General features: G+C 33.4%; 1 protein-coding gene across 4 annotated transcripts in view; it reads right to left on the bottom strand.

Annotated features, from left to right (window-relative positions):
• The window catches only part of LOC129221618 (sodium/potassium/calcium exchanger 4-like), an 82,932-nt gene that overhangs the window by 18,468 nt on the left and 49,603 nt on the right, over positions 1-14,861 (bottom strand). For all 4 annotated transcript variants that reach the window (XM_054856142.1, XM_054856141.1, XM_054856139.1 and 1 more), the window contains exons 4-7: positions 10,327-10,433; positions 9,105-9,205; positions 6,586-6,676; positions 3,375-3,579 (exon numbers count right to left, since the gene is read on the bottom strand). In XM_054856142.1, coding sequence (XP_054712117.1) covers positions 3,375-3,579; positions 6,586-6,676; positions 9,105-9,205; positions 10,327-10,433 — 504 coding nt within the window. The remainder of the gene's footprint in view (positions 1-3,374; positions 3,580-6,585; positions 6,677-9,104; positions 9,206-10,326; positions 10,434-14,861) is intronic.

The following is a 14,861-nucleotide window of genomic DNA, read 5'->3' on the forward strand; positions in this document are numbered from 1 at the left end:
ATTGATAACGGTCTACGCATTTCGCGAAGAGGTAAGAATGTTGTGGAAAATTCTTTTCGGTGTATAAAAGCCGTTAGCGATGGATAAACAGTTAGTTTCGATTCAGATTTCGAACGGAGAGCATTTTGCTCTGTTTATAGCGAGGCATTTCGCTGTGTTGTTTTCGTATTTGGAAGTAAATACGTGTGTAAACGTTGAGTTTACGGTGTTGTGTGATAATTGCTTAATTGCTGATGAATAATTTAGCAGTTGTTGAAGATCTTTCTTGTACATAGTGTAAATAAATTTCCTGTGTTTTTATCAAGAACTGTGTCTTCATTTCAAGAAAGTGGAAGTCGCACCGAATCCGTTACAATATTGTTGCCTTTTAAAACACAGCCAAATACGTGGCAATGGGGTCGTTTCCGAAATTTTAAAAGCTTTTTTTTTTTTTTTCCTGAAAGAGCATGCTTTAAACCATAGGATTTGGCCATTAAAAAATAATTTGACAAAGTTTAATATTTTTTAACAATTCTTTTAATCGGTGCCAGATTCAATTTCAATTTTTACGCTTCTGCACATCACAGCACAAGTGATGAAATGCCATTCACTGATGCCATTAACGCACAGCGCAATATTTAATTTGCTTCTTTATTCACTTGCACTAGCAATTATATGGTTGATAGCAAGCGTAGAGCGCAATATTTAATTCGTTTCTTAATTATCAAAATCTGGAATCGTGGTTGACAGCAAGCGTAAGTATATTAAGCGTGCCAAAGTTCATCACTTGTGACGTCATAAAACCCACGCCTTGTTTAAAAAATTGGACATTTAAAAAAAATAATTAAAAATTAAACGTTTTGAAAATAAAAGTTTTTCTTCGCCTAAGTTATTATTATTATTTTTTTTTATTGTTTACTCATTCTATCAACTTCAGCGAGTAAAAGTAGTATTTTTGAGAGATGGGAAAAACCGTATTGTATGGTTTCGAACCGTACCTTTGTGTATTATAAAGCGCAATAACCATTTAAGAATATCTTCTTTCGCATATTGTCTCCAAAAGCGCATATTTTTATAATCCATTTTGTATTTATATCACTTATATGAATTTGTACCAACAGTCAAGACTGTTTTAATTATTTCATTTATTAATTAACAGTATATTTTAATGGGGTTGAAAAATAGGGACTTGTACTATAAGTTGGCTTTTTTCCCAAAGGAATGTCTAAGCTGCAAAGAGCATTTTACAGTTTTTTTATGATGCATTCTGAAATGCGGAAATAAGTCGAGGCCAATGTCAAAATCGGTGCAAAATATTTAGTTTCGTATCTATCCCACTTTCAGTAGTTTTTCCTTCTCGAGCAAGCAATGTCTCGCTGGTCTCAGTTTCTTTCCTCGGGGGGAGTTTATGAAGCGTTTAATAGCAAAACCCAATCGATCCATCTTTTAAAATTTTTTTACTAATGAGATTAAAAAAAAAAAAAAAATTCTCTCTCTGCCCAGTGCCTACTTAATTTTTTCAAAAGGTTTTTTTTTTCGTTTGAAAAAAACTCCGCGTACGACTTCATTCTCATATTCATACACATTGCATGCGTGCAGTTTTATGTAATTTTAGATCATAGACGCTAATACATAAAAACTCTTCCTTTATATACATTTGAAACCTTACATTTGAAAGTACAATTCTCTACCTTTACCATACTTTTATGTGTGTAGGAAAATATTTCAAAAGCTATTCATTTAATATGCATTGTTTCTAAGGCGCGAACAGGAGCACACGGCATTCTTTTGAGTCATAAAAAAATATCCATTTAATAGACGTAAAAGGAAGTAGTGTGTGGTCCTTACCAGATTTTTTGAATATTTAGTTTCCCGTTTAGAAAAAACAAGAGCAGGGGTTCTCAAACTTTTTCGACTCGCGGCGACCTTTAAAGAATTAGAATTTTTCACTGCACCCCTAGTCTATCTTTATTATATTCATGTCAATATGACCTCCGGGATTTGGAAGCCCAATTGAAGCAAATATATTACGATACCAATACAGCAACAACGCTGACTTTACTGAAGAATGAAGCAGCGTAAATTTTGTTTCCGAAAATATCGATATTGCGGCTGATCTTTCCTATTGCGGCTGAAGTCAAGTCTGAAGTCTATGCTGTAACAGAGTACAATCAATCTTAGAAAATGTGGTTGTGATCTTTTGGTGCAAATCTTATAAATGACGAGGCCCATGGGGCTCGAGCTCACGATCTTTGATTAACAAAATAAACAAGTCCGGAGAGCACGGTGGCAAATGATCTAACAGCTTGAAGGCAACTGAGAAAATAGGGGAGATCTGTAAGATGTTAAAGGGTGCCTCACCTTGTTGGAAAATAATTGATCGAGACATGTTACAGCGAGTGACAGTAGAATAAAGGCTTAAGACTGATAGTTACCACATTACAAAAGATTCACGTTTCGAACGTTTGGGAAACAAAACTTGTACAATACAGTTTCTTTCTCCAGTTAAGTGAACGTTGTTTCTGTATTCATGATATGATTCTTTAATAAACCTTCCAAGCCCTGGAGGGGATTGCCACAAAACCCGACATTTCGCGGCACCCCTCGTCTATTCTTGCAGCACCCCAGGGTGCCGCGGCACCCAGTTTGAGAACCCCTGACATCAAGTCACTCAACATGACGATTCTTCTTAATATGGAGAACCTATGTCTTTTTATGCATTCATCCCATGTACGGAGAAAGTTGGAACCAGTTGTTTAGCTACTGGCGTGTGACAGAAATGTTACACTTTTTGTAGAATGACCCATATACTTGTGTTTATGTTGTAAAAAATTTTAAAAAGTTTTTGATGGGAGGTGTTTTGTCACCTTCCCCAATAATGTAAAAAATGGAGATGGAAGAAGAACAGATCATCAAAACCTAAGTCAGCCAATCTTCAATGATCGTGGACATTATACCTTTAATTGCAGTGAAATTACGGATTACATTGTTGAATAAATTTTTACCCTAATATTAATAATATTTTTGTGAAAGAATAATAAATCATTTCATGCTTTCACTCTGAAATTTAATTTAAAACAATACTATCCATTTCACCCCACCTCATGGGGTGGAATGGGTATAAAAACAGACTTCGAAATAATAGCTTTTTCACTAAATAGTAAAATTATTTCAGCAATAATAACTATGGATATGCGAAGTGTATTGTTGAAATGTAAAAACTCAGTTAAGGTTTTTTAATTGTTGGATATCAAATTTGAATAGTTTGATAATTATTTCAAAAAATACCTGTTTTTATACCCATTCCACCCCACCTGACAATACAGTAGGGAATAAGGAATGAATTTACTGTTGAATAAAAGGAAAGAAAAACACTACGACGACGCAAGACTTACCGATTCTAGCATAAATTGCATTCTTTTGAGAAGCTGCATTTTCTCGAATTTCTCTGAAGTCAATGCTGAAACTATCTCGTTCTGGTTTCGGTTTATTTTGCGAGTCGAGCAGTTCAGGCACGAAAATTTGATTGGGCAGCAAAGGAGCCTTCTCGCTTCCTCCAGAGCAGCATTCAAAGCAATCGCTTTCTTGAGCTCTTTTAACCTGGAGAAAATTCGAAAAACCTTCTGTTAATAGTTATACCATAATTTAATTACAAATGTTGATTTTAATGTATCCAGGTTCTTCAATATAATTCGCATACATTACATTTTTAACAACATATTTGTGCATCGATATAAATGTTTCGTTCGAATTTTGACTGGTTTTCGTGAAAAATGTTAATGAAAAATGGTTACACAACATTTTCCCTAGCATTTTTGCGCCAACTTCAAAAATTATGTTTAAAAAGTAGTATAGATGCTGTTCAAAGAATGAAACTATTTTTACTTTTTAGAGCAATTACCAGCGGCAGTTTTAAAGTCAGTTCTATTTCTTTTTTTTTTTTTTTTTGTTTAATTCCTTTTTTTTTTTAACTCAATTGATTCTAATCCTAGAATCTTGAATTTGATTTTACATTCATTTTTTTTTTTTTTGAATTCTTTATCATTCTTACAAAAACAAAACCCCAAAATCTGTGCTTTTATACAGGCCTGTCATTTTGAATTTTTACCGGGAGGGGGGGGGGAGGGGTGAAAAGGTAAATACTTGATGTAAATTGAGCCAAAAAAAAAGTCACTCCCACTTAATGTAAATACATACACTTCTCAATATGTAAATACGTTCATTTCAATTGCCCTCCCTCGACCCCCCCCCCCCCCAAGCCCTAAATGACTGACCTGCTTTTACATTAAGTGTGAGCATGTGCATGTACTAGGGTAAATTGCCAACCTCTAGATTTCTTGCAGTATGTATTTTATCTGCGCGAAAAGCTTTAAGAGCAGCAATAAACATCTTATATCTGTGATGAAATTTACCTTTATTCTTTTTTGTTTTTAGTTTTACGCAAACTTACTTTCAGCTTCTTCTTGAATGACTTTGATAAGAACCACTCGACTCTGCTTTCAAGATATGAAGTTTAGGAAGTAGTCGTCGTGTCTACACAATAACGGTCAATAAACTAAAATTGTTTAGAGCTATATCTAAAAGAAACATATATTTCTTTGTTCTTCTATTTATTTTATCGAATTAAGTTGTCTTTCAGAAACTCTGGCCAAATTCCGCGCTAATTTGCACATTGTGGAGAACTTGATTTGCTCATCGCGTTTACTGCCCTCTCCACTTACTATGAGTTCAATGTTTTTGACTCTTGCAACCAAGAGCCAAAAATGCTGAGGAGTACTATAACTAAATATAATTGACAACATAACCTTCAGGAAAGAAAAGGAAAAAGAGAGGTGCGTGTGTGTGTTGTGTGGTTGTCATGAAATATTCTTATGAGGCAGTGAGAAGCAAAGGGATGTAAGTGAACTTCTTGAAGTTACGAGTAAAACGCGTTTAAGGGGTTCTGTTACACAAAACGAGTCAAATTTTGCATTTTTTTTATTATTATTTCGTAAAAAAAAATCTGCTTTTTTTTTCCTGCTTAAAAGGACGTTTGAATCCTGTTTCTATCTTATTTAGAACGAAAGATATAATTATTTTTGTTGCATGCATTCAACTAATATTGTATTTAACTTTAAAACTTCAAACGCATTTTTCTCCATGTTGCAATTTTTTCCGATTTTTCGCATTCAAACTCCTATAAGTCAAGAACTGAAAGTAAGATAAAGTAATGATATTTGGAGCATATCTTTTTTAAACAGTTTACTTTAACTATTTTTATTCGGAAAGTTGAAAAAAAAAAAAAAAAAACGTTTACTTCAAAAAAATATGATTAAAACAAAAAAAGGTATCTTCGAATTTCATCTTCAAATATTTTCAATTTTTTATTAAATTAATATTTTTTAAATCGCCGAATAAAAATTAAAACTTAGATATTTGGGCAGAATTAAAAAAAAATGAAAATTGACCAAGATTATTTTGAGTTTTAGCAATTTAAAGCAACCTCATTTTAAAAAAAAAAAAAAACGAATTAAATTTAAATAAAAATTTTTTTCTCAATATTAATTGTTATGATATTGCTTATTAAATAGGTGGTGAATCAGTGCAAAAAAATTTCAAAACTCTAAACTGTTTAATTTTTTTTTTTCAAAATGTGTCCCGAACTCCCTTAAAGTTCAGATCCTAGGTAGGAATTCATTCAGGGTCAAATTAAGGCACGAGCACATGGTGCACAGGCCCAGGGCACCAAAGTTTGGAGGGCACCAAATCTGCATCTAAAGATTGAAAAACTAGGAGAAATTTCAAATCATAATATACAGCAACATCAATATGTACACATTAAATTCAAATCCGCCTTGTTTTATTGCTACAGTATATTGCAAAAGCTAGAAGAGGGGGGGGGGGGAACTGAGATTAGTGCCCAGTGTCCTCAAAAGTCATAGTCAAGCCTTGCATTCATTGAAGTTTTTTTTTTCCTTCTAAATCATGCTGTATAGCAGCACCTACTACAGCTATTAGTACTATCTCTTGCCCCAAAGTAGGGAAGAGGTTCTTCTATTGTTTGTACTAGTTTTCTCTAAAATTTCAATTTTGGCACTTACACTCATTTGCTTCTCCCTGCCTCATACTTCAAATGAATGCTTGGTCCTTGGACTGTCGGTATTATCAAGCATAAATTTGTGTATTATGGGAACAAGATTGACGTGATCTGTTGTCTATGTCTATGTGAATTTATGTGCTTTTTCGAAACCAAGTTTTATCCAATTTAATGCATTCGCGGCATTTTAAATTAAACAAAGTGCAATCGATTGCGCCAACCCCCGAGGAGCGATTGGCACCAAAAGCAAATCTGTATGGGTTCTGTTTGAAGTCCATCTAAACCAGTTCTTGTTTGAATACTTGCGTTACTTCGTATCTGAACACTTCTCCATGATGCTGGTAGACAACTGTACGCATCTGGGTACATATCATTTGTTATAATACTACATATTAGCCTAAATAATGTCATTATTTAAGCAAGAAAAATTAGTTTAAATTAGTAAGTGTTTAAAACAAGAAAAATTATCTTTCAATTTTGTGCAAAAACTGAATAATAAGTAAATAAATAGTAACATAAGAGAATCATACCAGATGCTTTGCCCATCTTTCCAGTGTTGTGTTAAAATATATTACAATGAGGTAAAGTAAAAACATCATCAGTAAAATAAGAGATTCCCACCTACAATTAAACATGACATAAATGTTTGAAAGTTAGCTTAAAACGAGAGAAAACAGTTGGGACGCACCGATTAATCGGCAGTAATCTGTCCCTTTGCCGATTAGTTATAACCGACAATTTTTCACCGATTAATCGGTCAAATTTTTTTGAAAATTGAAATTACTTTAATTATGCCCAGAAATAGAAACTATACTGAATGATTTTATGAACAATAAATAAATAATTTTCAGCAACAAAAGGCAACATACTAAAATAAGAAATAACAGCGCACAAAATTACAGATTACAGCAGTCACGCGTTTCGGGGTTACAAGGATCTCCTTTTTTCAAGCAAAATAAGTGAGCTTATGGATGAAAATACATCCAACAAAAGCAAATTCATCCATAAATTCTCTTATTTTACATTGACAAAGGGGTTACTTGTAAACCCGAAACACGTGTCTGCAGCAATCTGCAATTTTGTGCATTGTTATTTTTTATTTTACTTTTCATGCACAAAGGTATTCATTCAACTTTAAAAGGCAACATATTTTTTATAAACTAATAAGTAATAATAATACATTACTAACTGATCCACATGAAGCATTCGAGCTCGACAGCAGGAATTTAAAAGTCCGTTTTTCTAAGTTTAATTTTCAAATAATAGCAAAACATGAGTTGATTGTTAATTTTTTCGCTGATAGCAACGAATTTACCTGACGTGATATGCAAGTCTGTCAATTCCACCTCTCCCCGAAAACGTAGGATGAAAGGAAAAGGATATCATTAACCCTAGAGAAGTCGCGCTTCGGTCGATTCCCCGCCCGTTGTCAGATATTTCGCTCTATCCCACCATCCCTTATTCTAACAATCGGGTACATCCAGATGGGCTGAAGGGTCAAACTCTCCCCAGCCCACACACTTAGTTCTGAGAATTTTCTTCGGTATTTCAAGGTTGCATAGCTTTTGGAAATGTATGTTGGTCATTTAGATCGATAGCGCGCCATCCTAGTCGGATGTCATTTTCTCCCTTCCTTTCTTCTGCTCTCGTCTCACGGATCGCTACGGCGGGGAAAAGACCGAAGCGCGAGCACTAGCGTAACAAAAGGAAACGCGACTTCTCTAGGGTTAAGCAAAATATTAGTATTAACCATTGTATTCAGTACTTAACAAACTTTTAAAATGTATCTTTTGATTTATCCATAATATGGGGGGGGGGGAGGGAAGTGTTATTTTTGGTTGCAAGCTTTTATGTACGTTTCATTGATTCTTCTCTCAATCATTGTAAACAAATGTACTACTCATTTATCTAGTTTCTGTCGTAAAAAATTTGCTCAAAACACTGAGAACTGCTTTAGAATTATAATTCTGCCAAATAGTGTCTACAATAAATTTAAAAGGAATAATTCCTTGCGAATTGAGAATGGACATTCGATTCTTTTCTACTTCAGAATAAATTAATTTTAATCCCCTAAGTATTTCTTTTTTCGCTTGCCTAATTTAGCTATGGTCAGTGTGAAGTTAACGATAATTTTATCGAAAAAAAAAAAAAAAACAATAGATGAGGAGGGTGTTGGTGAAAAAGGGATAACTATTGCAAAAGATGGTGCTTGCCTATAAGAAAATTGGTCAGGAACGTAACTGGGACAAGTGCTATGAAAAGCTGAAAACTTTGGAAATTTTGTGATCGCTATAGCCGATTCTACAGCGTTTAACATTCGTTACAAGCGTTTGAAAATACAATTAAAACATAGGTCTTCAATTTGGACCAATTAAAAGGTTCGCTACAACCGGGGATCGTTATAACCTAGGTTCACTATAGCGGTGTTCCATTGTATTAATGGGGTTGTTTCCTTCAGTCAGAAGTAGTACTTTTTGTCACTGAAATTGATAGAATAAGCAAAAAAAAAAAAAAAAAAAAAACCCCATGGGCCCAGAAAATACTTTCATTTTCCAACAGTTATTTTTTTAAATTAATTTTTTAAAATGTCCGATTTTTCAAACAAGGCGTGGTCTTGATGACGTTACAAATGATGCTCTTTGGCGCATCTTTGTACCGCGATTCCACGTTATGATAATCAAGAAATGAATTAAAATTGCGCTCTACGCTTGCTATCAACCATATCGATACCAATACACGTGAGTAAAGATGCGAATTAAATATTTTGCTCTGTGAATGGCAACACTGAATGGCGTTTCATCATTTGTGATGTCATCGGACAGAAGCTTAAACAATAAAAGCGCAACGATTTAAGTAATTTTTTAAAAATATTAAACTTAAACAAATTATTTAAAAAATGGTCAGATCCTACGTTTTTAAGCATGCTCTTTCAGAAAAAAAATTTACTTTTAAAAGTTTGGAAACGACCCCATTGTCAACTAATACAGCGCATACAGCCATTGTATTCTAGTCAATATTAACCAAAGTATTTACAAATAAAAATAGTTACCAAGTGACTATGTTATCTGAAATTATCCATATCAAACAGGCTATTGTCAATCCATAAAAACCACAGTCTCTTGCTATCGGGTACCAGTCAATCTGTAAATCCTATATAGTGTTTGAAAATGTACATTAGGAAGTGTCATTGAGTTATGGAAACCTGAAAGGAAAGTCTACTACTTATTTTATTTATTCATTTCTTAGTTTTATGAATTAGAAAAAAAAAATTGATCATAAATCAATTAGATTACACTAAAATGCACTGTATAAATAAAATGTAATTATAAAAACAATAATGTGGTGTTCAACCTCTGCCGATCAAGTTCAGTGAATGAAGTCAGGACGGCTGATGTGGCAATACTAGCAAAACAAAACACTGAACCTGTGTAGTGGTAGGCTCTCTGCCCACACCATTGTTCAGTTGAACGTCGTATGTGTTCCGTGTAAGATTTGTTTTACAAAGTGATTCGTTAGTGCGGTGGTACTAAAAAGGTCAATTTAAATTTTTTGGCAAAAAGAAAATTGCGGGAATTGAGCATCCATTATATCACCAGATCTCAATCCTCCTGACTTCTTACTATTCACGTGGCGGTAACTCGCTTTGAAAGGAAAAAGATTTGACGATGCTCCTGACATCCAACGAAGCGTGATGAGGTTTTTGAACTACATCTCAGAAAATACTTCATGCAAAGTTTCCAGGACATGTATAGCAGATCACCCTCGGCAGATAATTATTAAAGGTGAATATTTCGAAGGACAGTAAGGTAATTTTTATTAATATTTCATCTCACAGGCGGTGAATAGTTCTGAAACATTTCATGTTGCAGGGCTATTCACCGATTTTTTTTGTCAAAGGTTGCATTCTCGAAACGTGCGTTTAATTTCGATTACAGACGATTTTCAACAATGTAATTATAGTAAGTTGATCATATTGTTCCGACATTATAAGTGTGTCCCCCTAGTTTCACTGACACGAAATTCCCCCCCCCCCCCCCTGTTTTTCAGTTTCCGTCTTCCCTATCGATTTATGTAAGGTGGAGAGGGGGGGGGGAGTTTACATGTCGGCGAAACTGGGAGTAAACCATAATAATTAGATGAAAAACGGAATTAAGTATCTGCACAAATATGAGATTTAAATGCTCCATAAGTTATTTAAATAAGGCAGTTCAAAACAGATACAAAGAGAATTATTAGAACCCACACACATTTACATGGTTTTATACACTTACTTCATTCCAGAGAATGAGACCCACTAGTCCCGTGACTGCTAGAATGTTGAACACAGCTGATCCAATTATTGTTCCAATCCCGATGTCCCCTTCAGTCACGAAAGAACCTGAAAAGCATTTAAAATCAGTGCCCGAAGAAACAAACAGTTGTCCGTAGCATTGAAATGAATATTTTTCTGGTGCAATAGGAGAAAACATGTTGTTTTTCAAAATATTTTTTAATGAAGTTATGATTCAATACGCTCCTCTTCGCAGTAGTTAATTCTTAGTTTGAACGTTCGAGTAAAATTTTTGATAAGTTATTTTTCTTTATGTGACATTTTAGAGATATATTCTATACTAGTGGTACCCGCACGGCCTTGCCTGTAGTAGAAAATTAAAACGTTATTTGGTTCGCCTGTATATTTACAAATAATGGATAATGAATTTCTCGCCAATTTGTTATGTTAATTTGCTCGCCCATGTTATGTTAATTTGCTCTTCCACGTTATGATAATTAGGGATTACAATACTGGTATATCGGTATACCGAATACTGGTATTTCGAACAATTTTGCAACTTCATAATACCGGTATTTGATGAGGTAAAATACCGGTCTTTTCGGTATTAGCTGAAAATAATCAATAGTTTAAATTAAAGAATTTTCAATTTAACTTATCAAAAATCTACATATATTTATAATGTAAGTATCTTTCTTTTTCCGCGATAAAAAAACTATCGTATCAATCTATTGATGTAAAAATTTGGCTTCAAAAGCACGAGCTAATAGAATATCATTAAACAATAGAAGCCGAAAGATTGAAAAATGATATTTTCATTTCTGGATAGTCAGATGAATCGCATTTTTGCGTTTTTGTACACTATGTTTTATTCTTTCTATTTCCCTGATCATTCACTTTCCCTTTAGGGAAAGTTAATTTAGAGTACGATTTCGAATGCATTAGTTATATGAATAATTTATACCAACCATCAATTGTCGTAAATACTTCATGATATTTTCTTTAAATATTTGTCTTAACTGTACTGAATATTGGCAAAAAACTTTTTCTTGTGTTAGTAAAACAAACGGTAGTTTGTTGTTCCGGTATTGTTTTGTTGTCATGTCTCGATTTGTACTTGGCAAGATAGTATTTAGAAATTATATAGTGCCTTGAAAACTTGCATAGAGGTTAAGTATAATCATTTGAAACTTATTTTCAGATATTTACATAATTATAATTGTGAAGAATTTTAAAAAGAAAGCGAAAACGAATAAGAGATACTAACAAGATCAAATTTAGTCAAGTTTATCGTAAATTTCAAACCAAAGGGCTAATACTAAAAATCAAATCTCTCCGGCTCAAGAGAAAGTGATGTTAATATTGGAAAGGTATGGTCTCTGGAAAAGTAATTACAACTACATATAAATCTTTAAAAACTTATAATAAACACACAATACACACAATATAAGAAATACACACACACAAAAGGCTTTTTCCAAAAATAATACGCAAGAGACCGAATTAGTTGAAGATGAAGGACTTCTAGACAATTAGAAGAGGTGTATCACGCATTGTTAACAGTACCACCGACCTGCGTAAATTTAGAAAGATTATTTTCAACTGTAAGAAAGTTGAGCACTAAATGAGTTCCAGACTTAAGAGACACTTCAATAGATGCATTATGTTTTTTACTATTATTGATATTTTATTCTGACATTTGTTCCTTCATTTTATATTTGTTCCTAATACGTTTTCAAAAGTATTACAATTTTTGTACAAAATCATTAAATGTGGCAATGAAACGATATGCTTTCAAGAATGTTTAGAGAAATTTCAAATACCGGTATTACGGTATCACGTTTTAAAAATACCGAATACCGGTATTGAAGTTTCTGTCCGGTATTGCAATCCCTAATGATAATTTGCTCGTCCATGTTATAACAATTTACTCATCCATGTTATGATAATTTATTCGTCCATGTTATGATAATTTGCTCGATAAAATGTTCTTAAAATTGGAATAGAAAAGAATAAAATCGAATTTTCGAAAAATCGCTTCTAGGTGCACACCCCCATACTACAAACTAATTTTGCGCCACATTTTACGAAAATCGGCCGAACAGTCTAGGCGATATGCGCGTCACAGAAATCCAGACATCCAGACACAGAGAGATCCCGAAATCCAGACAGAGAGACTTTCAGCTTTATTATTAGTAAAGATAACTGAAGGAAAAAGCTTTAAAGAATATTAGCAACTTTTTCTATACTTCATCATGTATTTTTATCTAGATTGCTTTTCGACCTGCTAGATGGTTATGTTCGACTAATGAACGGTATTTTACTAAAGCGGATTTAAAACAGTTGAATTAAGAGCTCAAGTTTTGATAGTAAGTATCTACATCTACTTCGGGTTCGTATCATAGGTCACCCCTATGATACGAACTAATTTTTCCCTAATTTCATCAAAATTGGCCGAACGGTCTAGGCGCTATGCGTGTAACAGACATCCAGATATCCAGACATACAGACTTTCAGCTTTATTATTAGTAAAAAAAAGATACAGACGACAAAATAGAAAAGTCTGTACTGAAAACTACGGAGTAGGTTCTAAATATCGCTCTAGCAATAGGCGCACAGTGGTCGATTTATTGAATCTAGCTGGACAAAAATCAAAATTACATCATCGTTATTTCTCGATAAGTAACATTTTATTAGAAACTTAAATATCCATAAAGCAATGAACCATTTCTAATTTAGACGGCTACTTCCTGAAATTTTGCCTACAAAGTGTTGAAGTTCACAATTCTAAACAGCACATTTTGTGTTCTTCTGCATAGAAGATAATTGGTTTGTGCTGTATTTTGGCTGCCTCATCTCAAAGTATTTGTACTTATGTATTGACATTGTGTTATCCAAGGTTAATGTTATTCATCAGTTTCATTTATTAAATGCAAGTTTTAAATGCACTTTTATGTAAGTGAAAATAATGCGAATTTGACATCATTTCACTAAAAGTTATTAGAGCAGCAAAAAAGTTCTCCACAATCCTCCACCTTCTAATTTACATTTTTATATACCGGATATATCTAAAAATTTCCGTGCAAAATGTTATAGCCGGATCTACCCGACCATAGGAGTATTTTCAGATTTTGTGAACAATGGTGGTTAGTTAAGAAAACTGAATTTCTACTCAATAAAGGGATTATGTTAGATTTATTTTTTCCCTTTGGTTTTGTTTTGCTTTTTACTATCGTCTTCTGTTAATTATCGCCTGCTGTTTATTTGGAAACCTTGTTTTTTCTCCTTTGGCGACTATATTGTCACTTTTATTACTGTTCTAAAGTTTTTGTAAAATATTGTAACGGATCCGGTGCGGCTTCCAACTTTCTTGAAAGGACGACACAGTTCTTGATTAAAAATACAGGAAATTTATTTACACTATGTACAGGAAAGAGCGTCAACAACTGCTAAATTAATCATCAGCAATTAAACAAGTATCACTCAACACCGTAAACTCAACGGTTACACACGTATTTACTTCCAAATACGAAAACAACACAGCGAAATGCCTCGCAATAAACAGAGCTAATACACTCTCAGTACAAATTCTCAATCGAAACTAAACTTTTTATCCAGCGTAACGGCTTATATACACACCGAAAAGAGAGCTCTCAAATATTCCAGAAAATGCTACACCGTTCTACACTTTCATTGATAAAATCAGTGAATGAAATAAGAAGAAAAAGAATAGGGGGTTCGTATACTTCGGCCGAATGTAAAGGAGCTGTATATTCATTACGGGAAACTATTTACAAGTTACGTTACTACAATAATTACTATTTACAGAATTTGTAACAATATGTTTTCCTACTGATAATACATACGAATATTTTTGCTGATTACATAGTTATTAAAAAAAGGAAACTCTTGGGTGTTTGGTTTCCGAATAAAGACTCGAATAATGTATATAACTTTGTGGTTGGAACTTTAACTTTCATGAGTGTAAGGATGTTACTAAACTAAGTGTTGTAAATACTGTAAATAATTTATGTGCGTATGTGAAAGAGAAATAGAAACGATGTTGTTCTTCACAAAAAAAAAAAAAAAAAACGCTCTTGCGAAAAAATTCTATTTGGTTAATAAAGAATGTTATATTTGATGAAATTGTTAAAGAAGCTGTCGTAACACTCCCAGGTGTTGGGAAAAGTGACATCAAAAGGACAGCAAAATTTTGCAGATCGCGTTCGACCTACATTAATTTTGAAAGTTACCTCAAACTAAGAAACGGAAATTTGCATCTGTTATGAAATACAGTAATTCAGAACAATTATTTTTTGCTGTGCAAATTAGTATCCGTTAGGCAGGAAAAACTAGATGCTGCAGAACTCATGCAGAAAGTAAATGTCTCACCGAAAACAACTACTAGAATTAAGGTACCGTAACAAATGAAGTGGTGAAATTAATCCCTGCCCAAGCTTTAGCTTACTATGCAAATATAAAAACTACAAAAAGTCATTTTATTAGAACTCACAAATAAGCTAAACAACAAAATGC

This window comes from Uloborus diversus, chromosome 4 (assembly GCF_026930045.1).
Source record: "Uloborus diversus isolate 005 chromosome 4, Udiv.v.3.1, whole genome shotgun sequence".
NCBI lineage: Eukaryota > Metazoa > Arthropoda > Arachnida > Araneae > Uloboridae > Uloborus > Uloborus diversus.